The 13116-nt window shown below is 39.9% G+C and overlaps 1 protein-coding gene and 1 long non-coding RNA gene across 2 annotated transcripts in view; both read right to left on the minus strand.

Moving 5' to 3' along the window:
* Window positions 1-1225: 1225 nt before the first annotated feature.
* Window positions 1226-9487, minus strand: LOC140922032 (uncharacterized). The gene is made up of 4 exons (XR_012164057.1): window positions 9321-9487; window positions 5001-5180; window positions 4486-4623; window positions 1226-2354 (listed from the first exon to the last, which is right to left on the minus strand). It is a non-coding gene; the product is annotated as an uncharacterized lncRNA (long non-coding RNA).
* Window positions 9488-9813: 326 nt separating this feature from the next.
* LOC140953817 (probable serine/threonine-protein kinase pats1) overlaps window positions 9814-13116 on the minus strand; it is a 10893-nt gene continuing 7590 nt past the window's right edge. The window contains exons 4-6 of the mRNA XM_073403200.1: window positions 11962-12211; window positions 10025-10828; window positions 9814-9894 (exon numbers count right to left, since the gene is read on the minus strand). Coding sequence (XP_073259301.1) covers window positions 9814-9894; window positions 10025-10828; window positions 11962-12211 — 1135 coding nt within the window. The remainder of the gene's footprint in view (window positions 9895-10024; window positions 10829-11961; window positions 12212-13116) is intronic.

Raw genomic sequence — 13116 nt, forward strand, 5'->3', positions numbered from 1 at the left:
CGATTAACTTTACAGTTTCCTTTTACCTCTATTTGTATTTGCAACCGCGTGAGAAGTGTTTCTTTTTCAGACGGTGGGTTACGTGATCATGATATTCAGTGATGAAACGGATCTTGTATATTGTTTCCTTAGCTGCTTGGTTAAGTTTCTACCTCTGCTCGAAGGGCCTTTGCTTGCGGGGTATTAAGTTTCCGGCAAGCGAAGCTAACAGCTGGAGGAGAAGGGCGGGACTTTAATTCTTAGAAAAACCGGAGGAGTATGGGTGTTAGGCGAACATATGTGTGGATGATCAATATATAAATTAAGTTAAGTCTGCATTGAATAAGAGGCTGAAAATGTTCATTTGGGTGATTGTGTAAATACCCCACAAATAAGAGCTTGTAACCTTCACGGAATCGACAGCAATATAACACTACTTGACCTAGCCAATTTTCTAACAGCACATCTTCAACTGTATTTATTGGCTGCGGCCGCACTTGAGGACTTAACCGAGTTATTTCCAATTAACTAATTTAAGTTAACTCGATTAAAAAAACTGCGAGTGCGGCCAGGGTTTCTACAGTCTTAACCGAGTTCTAACCGGGTTATGCAAATCAAGCAAGAACAATAGATTTTCCAGTCTTAACCAGGTTAGGTTTTGTTAAACCACCTCGCGAGGTAGTTTAACGCTACCCTGCTAGCATAGTCGCTTTGATCTTTCCTAGATAAGTCGGGAATAATCACCACCACAATAGCTTTAAAATGCGATTGACGATTTTAATTCTTTTCTAACCTTAACAAATGTGATTAGCTTTTATCACATATTAAGTACTTTACTGGAATATAACCATTCTAAAACCATACAAATTCATTATGATACTCAAGCTAGTTTTTAAACTTAGAAAAAAATGCTAGTTACCGTGCGTGAACACATAATTATGAATCACAATGCTAGTTACACGAATTAGGTTGCAATGAAATGTACTCGGACACCATACTAGAAATTAGTATAGGGGAATCTTTGCTGACGTCACTGTTTACATTTTCCCTCATTAGCATTCGACTTAACTCATAGAAGCCGTGGCCGTATATATGAACTAAATGCAAAAGTTGAAAGAGCTGATTAAGTTGAGCATTTTTTTTTTTTTTGCAATTTTCAGCTCTTTGCAAGCAATATTGAAGCAAATATCAGCCATCAAAAACTGCGAAATTACTGGGTGGCAAAAAAGTTAATGAGCCATTTTAGAAGAGAATTTCTTCGAAACCATTCGGTGTATTGGGTTCAAATTTTCAGAGATAACTCAAACTGTTATACCCTTTCAATAGTCAGAGTTTTTATTTTATTAGCGTCATCAGATAGTGTTAAGCATATGTTAATGCGCAAAAAGGATAAACAAAGATTCCCCTATTGGCATAACGTAGACCATGGTCACAACTAATTGTTCCGTATATATATTCGCGTTCCCTGTGAGAACGATCAATGACCTGTAATGATGCTATACTTTACAGGTACCTGGGGAGCTATAAAGCAATAAAAGACGTTTTTTTGTTGGCATAACCTGATATAAACACGAGATGGTGTTGGGAGAATTCGAGAGAGTTATGCACACTCGATTTACATACCTTTCGAGAATTCTCACCGCTCGATTGTTTATATCAGGCTAGGCAAGATTCTATGTTACTGTGCGCCTTTTTAATAACAGATCGCAGATGACGTCAAAATGAGGCAAGACCATTACCAACACACTCGCCTACGGCTTGTGTGCCATTATTTTCCCTTACACTACATGATCAATTACTTTTGTTAACTAGAACACGCTGTCGAACGGTGCAATTAAAAAACACACACGTATCACGCCCTTCCGATTTGACTTTACTTGCAAACAAATTAGACATTTAACATTTTAAAACACTGCTCCCTTTTTCTTCAAGCCACTTTATACTGCTGAAACAAATTTAACGGGCAGGCATAGGTTATCTAATCGGAATTTGTGCTTATTCAAAAAGAAAGACCAAAAATGTGTCTGCTTAATTTTTTTCACAAAACCATTTCTAAACTATTTCACAGCACATCGCCTGCGAATACAGACGTCTCTCTGGCGAAACGTCCCTAGCGGTGGACAGCGAAGAGAGGCGGCTGTATTTGCAAGCTAGTCAAAGACAGACCAATGCATATTATAGTTTTTGTCAAACTTAACTTGCACAAAGGGGGGATGGGGGGGGCCTTTCAACGGCTATCGTAAGGTACGAAAGAAGAAACCATTTCTCCTTATTTGGGGTGCCAGAGCATGCATTCCTCTTACTTCTTGACCGACGTAGCTTCCTCAGGCACGTAACCAATTTATGCATGTTTCAATTACTCAATCCACGAACACCTATGAAACGATCAATAGTGATAAATTAGATCTGAACGAAATAAGTCTACCCTTACATGCTGAAGCACGAACACCAACAACTGTCCTAATCAAAGGCACCACTTTAACACCTGCCACTGTAGCAAATATCACCTTTAATATACATCAAGCTTGCGTTCACCATTCCTACCTATAAGGGGAGGCTCCGTCCAAAATGGGTACCTTTTTCAGGCTTCAAGTATATGAAAAGGTAAGAATTTCACAAGTTGAAGCGCCGTATTTCCTCGAATAAGAGCCCGGCGCTTATTCGAAGAGAGGCGGTTACTGCGTTCTCCTTAAAGCGAACCAGAAAATGGTCTAGTTATTCCTGGGAGGTTAAGGCATTTACCAAGAGCGACGTAAGAAGAATAAGACCAACATTAAAAGAAGAGATAACGTACAAAAAGGAACTCTGCAATTACACATGGATATAGAAAATACTGGAAATGACTTGGGAAAAGAAACTATTCCTTTATCAGGCTGGTTCCGCTCTAGTCGAAGCCTAAAAAGTTAAAAATAATGTGGTAATAGGAACTGGTCTTCTTTATAACCCTGCTATTTAAGAAAGTGAGAGGGAGGGCGGAGGGGCGCTTATTCTTGAGGGGTGGGGGGAGCGCTAATTTGATATTTTGGCTTAGGGGTGGGCGCTTATTCGGTAACCTGTGTACATGCTATCTGTTTGGGGGAAGGGCCGTGAAAAAATCGCAAGGGGAGGGAAGGGGATCTCCTCGTGATTTTTTCACCCTTTCCCCAAACAGAGAGCATGTTCATAGGCTATTATTCGGGGGAAGGCGCTCATTAGAGTGTGGCTGCTTATTCGAGAAAATTGCGGCATATGAAAGAGTAGGGAAATCTGTCATTTGGGTCTGTAAAAAGGCCCAAAAGGGCAAACAGATGCAAACGCAATGGGTACCTTTTCTGGCAGGGTGGAGCCTCCTCGTATATAACTGTTGAGTAACCCCCCTTTCCGTGTTTTTCCGTAGCTAGCCGAAGTAACTTGAAATATCTAAACCCTGCAATAGGCAATTTGCACGATGGCGTCATTTTACTACTACGACCAGAATCCTTTTCGTTTTTTCTTTCATATCTAAATTTTGTAATCCCAGAGAGGTTTAAATAACAAAAGCCTTAATTTGCACAAGAAAGCAAAACCCTAAAGTGTTCAGGTCGTAGTAGTAAAATGACGTCATCGTGCAAATGCCTATTGACAAGTGGGAGACTTACTGTACGTACAGTCAAACCTCGTTGATAAGGACACTGAGGGGAAAAATGTAAGGGCTTACTTTTAAAAGAGACGTAGACAACTGTCGATAATAACGAGGTGTCCCTAAGGCAGGGTTCGACTGTACAGATCACCACGACGGAAAAATCTGTCTAGCGATACTCACGCTGAAGTCACGTATTGATATCAATGTGCCAACCAGAAGCGCACTGGGTTCTTGAAACAAAAGATTCTTTTGTTTCACTCGTTACAACTTTGAATAACAAAAGAAATGATTACGAACAGTAAGAGTCGCTATAAGTGGATACCTGGACTGCACAAGGGCTTACCATACACCTCGTGTGTTCATAATAGTATAAGGCAAATCCGTTGTTTTTCAGTTGCCGTAAATGATCTAATAGACGCGCGGGGCATGTATTTAATTTAAGGGTTCCAAGCGTTGGCGTTTAAAAGAGAGGGGCGTTTATAGTCTTGTGACTGTATAACGAACTAGACACTGATACGATATGCTTTCGACAGTTCTGTCCGTCTTTTGACAATCGTTATCATTGCTAAGCGCTTTTAATATGCAGGAACGAAATTGCTGACACACTGAGCACAGTGATCAATAAGATCAAAGAGCAAAACAGCAACTTGACATTGAGCAAGATGCAATGCGCAAACTAATAATCAAGCAAGGAAGTATTTTGCCATTTCCTAGTATTTTGGAGTAAAAATTCAAGGGGGAGGGGGCGACTATTAGACAGGGGACGTTTATTAGAGAGGGGCGCCTAATACGAACTTGACAGCGTAGCGGTGGCGTTTATTAAACAGGACTGAGGAAGCGTTTATTTGAGAGTGGGCGTCTATTTGATCATTTACGGTATATTTTTTTTGGACACCATCTCTCACCTTAAGAAGTAATCTTCGTCATAAAGCAGTGTTTATTAGCCAGATCTCTGTGCTCCACAGCTGGATGTCGTAGTGCCAGAGCCAATAGTTCATATGTTGCTGCAGATCCCCTCTGCTCTCTCCACGTTTTTAACACAGCTGCGGCGATAAAATGTGTTCTAGGTTTACTCAGGAGCTCCTGGTCTACTTAAAAATATATGAAAGACTAGGGGATTTGTTAAGAGAAAACCTCAAGATTTTTGTTTCTATTTCCACTTTAATCTCCTCCTCCGCTTCCTCCTCCTCCTCCTTATCATCATCATCATCAACATTTTCAGTCATCACTAATCATCATCATCATCATCATCATCATCATCATCATCATCATTTATTTGGTTTAATGACGGCTTCTTGACATTAACCTACTCGCTAATTTATCTCTTGCAATCTTCTTTTCTACACAGACCAAAGCCAAGCATTGGCATGTGAGCTTATTAAGGCTTTACTAGTTCAGGAAAGCAAATCAGTAACTATACCGTGGCATTTGCTGGGAAGATCCGGCTCTTTCTCCTCAATCTGTGCCAACTTGGCTTCAGACAGTTTTAATACCCGACAGAACAACTTCCACGAATTAGAAAATTCATTAGAAACATCGAGAAGGTCTTGATCGGATGGTGTGCCAGCCTTAACTGGAGGGGATGGAGGCAAAGCCAAATCTGTGAAAAAAGAAAACAAACAAACCATTTCACTCGTCAACGTTGGTTGATTATTATGATCTATTATCATAGCTTGTCCATCTGACTTGCGACACGTTGATCTCGACAGGTTCAGCCGAAAAGTTCTTTCTACTTGCTTATTATGTATGCATGGCTATGAGCCAGGCAGGGTGACAGTCTATTCGGTTGCTTAAAATTGTTGATGGAATTACAAGCTAAGGAGAGAAAGGAAAGTACGCATGGGCATTCTTCCTTCAGCTGTCAGGAGTATCCGAAGTGTTCAGGGTTTTAAGCAGGCTCTAAAGGCTATTTTTATTTCGTTTGGCATTTGCCCTATGATCCAATCCTTGTACAGTGATTGCGGTGTTTAATTTTCATTTTCACTGAGTATACTGTTTGTTATCTGTTAGTGTTTGTCAGCTTTTATCAGCGCCTTAGAATCTGTATGTAGTTTTAGCGCCATATAAATAAAACATATTTAGATCTTTATATCTCTTCCGCCTCATGTAGTAAAACGACAACAGCAATAACCAAACAGCAGGAACAAAAACAAATAAACGAAAAATAAAACTAGAGGACTAATTGCTTTTGAATACGTTCACGTCGGTAATGGCGAGCTGGTTAGCCTGTGACACTGTAACCTTTGAAGAAGCATACTCTTGAACAAACTTAAACTAACCTCGAGTTGTAAGTAAGTTCGAGTTGTTGACTGTTTTTCCTGTTATTCCGCGAGCTAACATTGCAGTTTGTTCAGTGGGAGGTTTAACAGTTGTATCTGTTTTACCCGTCTTCCCAGCTGAAGATTCTCGAAAAACAAGTAGCCAGCTCCCTTTTTAAATTTTTGCGAAATATGACTTGTTATACGAGCTGCAATCAGCTTTTAGGTCGGGACATCGGGACATTCTACAGAAACAGCCCTAATCAAACTTACCGATCAGATATTAACAAACATGGACAATGACGAGTTGACCGGTCTTCTGTTTATACTAGTTTCGCAAAGCTTTTGATGTAATTGATCATGAACTTCTACTAAAAAAAAATGTATGTCTATGGGGCCGATCCCTCTTCCGTTGCTTGGTTTAAATCGTACTGGTCTGAGAGAAAGCGGTTTATTCAGTACTCATCATTACCTGATGATCTGGCAGAGATGGAGAGATGGGCTAGAGGTAACAAAACATATATAAATACGCAAAAAACGAAAGCTTTATTGGTTACGGTAAAGTGTATACGGAGGCGTATTCATAAAGATACGGGAATGCTGGAAGTCACTAACGGATATACCGCAAAAATTGAACAAGTGGTTAGGCATAAACTTCTTGGCTTGACCATCAATGAAGACCTAAATTATGAAGTACATGTCGATGAACTCTGCAACAAGCTTTTCAAGCGACTCGGCCTTTTACGCCACATCGGCCCATACTTGAAGAAAAATCAGAGAATAATTTTCTTTAACGCAGTCTTCAAACCACTCAAGATGTATACAAGCTCAGTATGGACATCGTGCAATAAAATGCTACTTGAGAGAGTTCTCCGAATATAAAAATGGGCCGCGCGCATTATTCTACATGCCCCTCGCACTAGTCGAACAGATTTAACAATCTAAGCTGGCTCCCTTTTTAGCTTCTCACACAGACGTTCTATGGGGTTCGTCAAGCGTTCCTGCCCCACAGGCGTCGTTTGTGTGGCAGGAACGAATTTTAACAAGAAGCAAGTAATATTAGTCATCACAGCCTGAACAGAAGCAAGAAAAATCAAGTTGGACATACAGCGGCTGTAATTTCAGACGGAAATACAGAAAAGTTCGAGTTATCGGGAGTTTGAAATCAAATAAACGTAAATAGGGAAAACACTGTTTTCACTATGGGAGAATGTTTCGAATGCAAAAAACTTCAAAAACTTTCAAAAATTTCGGATTGCAGTTCACTGGTTGTTTTAATCTCTATCAGACGTTCAGATAGTGTAGCAGTGGCGCGAAATAGTGAGCGAAAGAAAAAAAGCGGGTAGTTGCTCTCTCATTTTTGTAAGAATGTTGTTTTTCCGGCCCTGGCTGAATATTCTTATTTTTCTGCCGATTTTAGGCTGAAAACGTTCTTGTATTATTCTTAAACTATAGCTTAAGACATTTCCATTTAAGAATATAGTGGTATCAATTATAGTTAGTGCGGGATTTTTCGTTTTTTTGGCTACTTTTGTCTTTTAGATAAAGGAATAGGTAAAAACACATAATTGTAATGTATTTAGTACAGGCTTTCAGCACACAAAATTATATCCTTTTCAAAATCTCAGCCTGGGGTTTATTCTTAAAATGTTCTTAAAATTTCGCACATTTTAGCCTCGATGTTCTTAGAAAATATATTCTTATAAAAAAAGAGCGTAATCCTTCTCAGATTTCTTTGCGTCCTCCCCCTGCACTTAAGCCTGAATTGCAGACATTACTTCGAGTCGCTTACTACCTCAGACGCCGCTCCACTCATGTGCCGAACCTAACTGATGAATTAAGTACGGAAAAATAGCGGCGCGCGTCTGAATCAGATTGGTACGGCAAAAGTTCGACAGAGTCTGTCGAACTTTTGTCGAACTTTAGTTAGGCTCGACACACGGTGCGCCGTCTGAATCAGATGTCGTGCGAGTATCGCTCCAAAGTCGAACTTATTCAGTTAGGTTTGACATGAAAAGTACGGCGTCTGAACCAGGCCTCAGTAACTGAGGGAATTAGCGACTCGAAGTAATGTCTGAAATTTAGGCTACTTCCCCACTATCAGAACTCTTGAAACAGGCTATGTTTGTTTTGAACCGTCACGCGCGTGGAAACTATGGTTCGAGTTATCTAGGGTAAAATTGTATCAAAATTTATCTGAATGGAAAGAAGTAGCTTCAAGTTAGTAAGAAGTTCGAGTTAACAAGAGAGGATGCTTGGAGTTAGTGCGAGGTTCCAATTAGCGAGGGTCCGAGTTAGCGGGAGCCAGGCGTAGCTAATCTAACGAAACCGAACCAAAAATCAATCGAACCCATTCGATCCCAATCGGTCGAATTGTCCTTCGATTGGTTCGGTATAATCGAGCATAATCGAACTGGAACTTTTCGGTGAGTTCGATTACCGAACTCAATCGAATTCAATCGACGCGTTAAGTTCGATTTTGTTCGGCAGAAAGACAAAACGCATCCAGTTTCAATTGAAACGGAAGGATCTCCTTCTAGTATGTATAAGCAGTTTGAAAACAAAAATATTTCAATTAACCCGAAATTAACTAAAATCGTTATTGTTAAAGTGATTCAAAATCGATAAATTATTTCACAATTAAGACTGGGAAACATGAACAGCACAATAATACCATGCAAAACGTCTTTCCTAGGACATTACCGCCGTGTGCGAAATTGAAGCGAATCCATAACGTATTAGAACGCAACGCCTTGTTTGAAACCCGGCCAGATGAAACTGGTTTTATGTTTGGTTGTTTAAGTGTTCGATTTCCGAACGTTCAATCGTGTTCGATTGGCAAAATTTTGGGGTGAGTTAGATTAAATTCGATTGCCGAACCCAATCGAAGTCAATCGAACGATTGGAGTTCGTTTGGTTCGATTAACAACGCCAGGCGGGAGTCGAAACTCGTTGAGTTTTTTGCTACGCAAGAGACCCGCACTTACCTTTCGAGGGATTGCTATGCTTGTCACAGTACTTTGCAGCAAGATCTGCTCGATCCACTTCTTTGAATGCTGCGTACAGGCACTGATAAGTTGCTTTGTCTGCCTTGTCTCCAGAAATCTCTAACCATTTCTTTAGCACGCCTGAAGGGGGATCAAGTAACCTTCATTTTAATACACGAAAAACAGGAGAAAATATACAACACAAACATACCCGAACCCCAGGCATTTGCTTATGTATGATAACGTCACGTCTAGGCCCCTTTGGCCTCTCCACTGAAATACCAAACTGTGTTTTCTTAAGCGGCGTGTCTCAGCTTTATTCATATTCTTCTCAGTGTACTGCAATACGCGTACACTTGATTCCTAAATTTATGTGAAAGCATACGTTAACTTCAAATTCAATGTCTTTAGACCAAAGGCAAGGTGGTCATGCAAATTATTCATCTTTTAAGCAATCTTGCAATAAACACATCATTCAAACCCCGCCGCACATACCATAGCTCTTTTCAATCTGTTTCTGTTCATCTGCCTCAATCTGCTCTAACTGTCGTTCCTCTAGGAGTAGCACTCGTCCAAACCGTTTCCAGCAGGAGACAAGGTCACAAGCGATAAGAGGAAGGTCATCAGGTGAAACTTTACCATGCTTGAGTGATGAAGAATCTGTTAAAAACAGTCCGTTGGCAATGTGAGTTTTTCACTTAGATAAAAACGCTCCTTCGTTAATCAGGGTGGGTAAACTTCGGTGGAAGCAGAACTTGGAAAAGTAATATAAATTATTAAGATAATAAGATTAATTCGGACGTCACGACAAGCCCATGAAGAAACTAGGTAGAGTTACCATGTAGAACAACTTTCCTTTGGGCTTGAGTGTTTCTTCACAAAAATTCAGGGAGAGTAAAATTCCCTTGTAAATGAGACACTTGGCTATGATAATTAACATAAATGTCTTATAATCAAACAAGCAACCAAACAAAAACAAATGTGGACGTCACAAACTAGAAATCAAGACATTACCCAGTAAAGCGTCATCGGCCACACATACGCGGTACCCCAATTTGTCTTCCTCTTCCTAATTTCAATAAAAACAGAAAGGTAAGCCGTAGAAAAAACGCAATTTCAGTCAACTTCTTATGGAAAACAAAAACTGTTCTTTTTGTGACATTAGGAGAAATGACGTTAGTTTAATACAACAAGATTACCTGAGCTTTGCAAGCTTGAAACCATTTGTCCGATCCATTCACCTTAAGTCTTTCATCACTGAAGTCCTTCTCACAAAAAAGCCCTTCTTTGAGATCCACTTTGAGAAGATGAAGACAATCATCAACTGAACAGCTTACTGAATTGTGTTCAGTACACTGGTCATCACTCTGCAAGCAATGGCTGCAAGCAACACACAACTCATACTGAAGGTTCCATAACCAGGACAGCTCAGAAGTAAGGGCTTTTAAGGTAGCGTCAAGAAAGGTCCGAATCTCATTGGCCATTTCCGTTGAAGCAGCTGCCAATAACGAACCAGTCTGTTGAGGACTTCTCAACACAACCTTGATGAATCTCTTTCTGCAAATCAGGACGAGCTCGAAAACACTGTGCATTCTAATGAAAAGCCTTGCACCATTATAGTACAGCTGTGGTAACCGCTTACAGTTGTATTTGGAGCACCAACTGATGCATCTCGACAGCAGCTGAAGAAAGAGCCCGTGTGGAACAAACCCATCAGGGAAATGGATATATAGTGGACACGGATCACTTTCGGAGGGACTTATCTTGTACAGACCAGATGGGGGTGAATTGAGCTGAGCTGGTACAAAGTATTTTGTCTCTTCCTCACCCTTTGATTCCCAGGTGAATTTGACAATTAAGCCATATAGCTCCATCCAATCAAGAATGTCTTGCTTTGAATGGCCCTCTTTAATGAGATCTTTGAAAATGTGATCTACTAGAGCAATTTCCAGGATGCCGCTCTTCTCCAGCTTGTCCCAATAGTCGGAAAAGTTAGGATCAACCTATGAAAAAGAGAAAATAAGGAAGGAATCATAACAGAGAGAATAATAAGGAAGTCCCAGGGTAAGCTTTCATTGTCTTTTCTTCTACGAAGTTTCAGCGCTTTTTGAGCACTATAGTATCATTTGACCTGACAGTGCAGTACCGTCAAGTCGGATGATAAATTGCTCAAACGGGGCAGAAATTTCCTAGAAAGAAAGACAACGACACCGCAGGCTTTGACGATATTTATAGTTACTTTTTTATAACTTTTACCCGTTTAAGTTCATTTATTTTTTTATGTAAGTTTTATTTCCCCTACAAACTCTTTATTTCCCATACAACTCTCACATCTACTTGGTTTACCTGCTCCACAACTACAGCTTCTTCAAGTAGAAGAGACGGTTTTGTGAACTCAGAATTTTGCCCAGAAATCGAATTTCAGTTAAGGAAAAAAGAGAAAGCAAATGTTAGCGAAAAAATCAGCATGTCAGCAAGTAAACAAGACAGAGAATAATACTACAAAAAAACGACGTTCGCTCGATAAGATTCGCTATTTTCGACACTTGCAATGAGCAAGACAAGAAATCTTTTTCAATCAACCGGCGAGTTGACTGAAGCAAAGAGGCTCTACCTTTCTTCTCAGGTAGGGTAGCAACTTAAGCCTCCAACGACTCCACTTAAACCGTCAAACCGTTACACTTTGCGAAAGGATTGATACTATGATTTGCCATGTTTGGAAATTCTGTAAGGATCTTACTTTTAGGCATGTACTGTTTACCGATCTTTACCACTACATGCGCATTTTTCACGCATGAATTAACCTATCAATCATTTGTTATCTCAATAGTTTCCTCTCTGATTCTGTTAAGATCACTTGGTGTGTGTTCAATAAAACAATGTGTTATAATTATCAGTCTCGGTAAATGGGGATCTGAGCGCTTCTCGGCTCGGAAAATAATTCGGCCATCAGTCAACTGAATTTCAAAGAATAATTATTAAAATATAGGAATGACTCATCTGGCACGGGGATATAAACACAAAATTATTAGGGTGTTTCCTGGTGTTGCGAAAAACATTTGTTTTAATAGCTTTTGTGTGTGGTTCCGCAACACCAAAAAACTAGCTCTATGATAAAACAATATGACTTACTTACCACCTCTTCGAAAGGAGGAACAGTTATCAGCTGTTTAAAAAGGTTAATAAGCCACTGAGCCTGTAGCACTACAGTATTGCCATGTTTGACTATCACACCAAGATCATGATAGAAAGTCAACATGGTTCTCAACTCCTTCTCATCCTCAATGTGGCAAACCCGTTTGATGACAGTTGACAGCTCATCCAGTTTCATCCAGGTCTTTCCTTCTTCAACCAATGCTTCGACAACCTTTTCAAAATGGAACCACCTAAGAGACAAAGCAGAATTGTCGGGCTCTGGTCTAACATTAAACACCAAGTACTCGTCGAAACTCCTTTGAACAAATTTTCCACCAAAAAAATGTTATCTTCCCAGACTGAATTTTTAGCTAACTGACTGGTTAAAATGACAACACTCTTTCCGTTTCCATCTAGAGGGATGTGTGCAGTCATCACCTGGTCATTTCAATTTTCCAGCAACCCTCTTTAGCAGAAATTCTTTGCAAAAAACAAAACATTTGACACTCGCTTTGACGAGGGCATTGAGTCAAGTCAGTTGTCAGGAGAGTTGGTGGACAGGTGTTAGTGGCGAAAAAAAACGGCTCTTCGATTCATAGTCATGTATAAGGGCTGGGGTATTGAATACTGCCAAACCTAAAATCTTGTGGAGGTTTTGAACGGTGGGTCTCACTAACGAGTCTGCTTAGGGGCTATTCACAATTCTGAAACGACTTCCTTCATTCCATCTCCATATTTGATTTCTCTGTCTTTGTTTACAAGATACAGTATGTTGCCCAGTATCCGGCCAATTCAGTTTAAAACTGCAATAACTTGACTTTCTTAGTTACAAAAGTTCTGAAATTTGGCCCATAGAAAAACTATTTAGTCCTTAATTTAAAGCAAAACAGTTAAATATTTTGCCTTTGCTTCCATCACGAAATTAATATTTTGACATAGCTTGTCCAGTATCCGGCCACAACAATAGCTAACAATAACAACGTAATTACACATAAATTTTGACAGGTAAACGACTACTGCAAAGTAGTCTGACATTCGATTCCGAAAGAAATATAAATCGACCTGGGATCCCAATAAAAACCATAATAATGATAAAAACATAATAAATGACTGGGGTATGGTGGGGAGAACTACGCGAGCGGCTGATCAAGGTTAG

Source organism: Porites lutea, chromosome 12 (assembly GCF_958299795.1).
Source record: "Porites lutea chromosome 12, jaPorLute2.1, whole genome shotgun sequence".
In the NCBI taxonomy this organism is placed as follows: Eukaryota; Metazoa; Cnidaria; class Anthozoa; order Scleractinia; family Poritidae; genus Porites; species Porites lutea.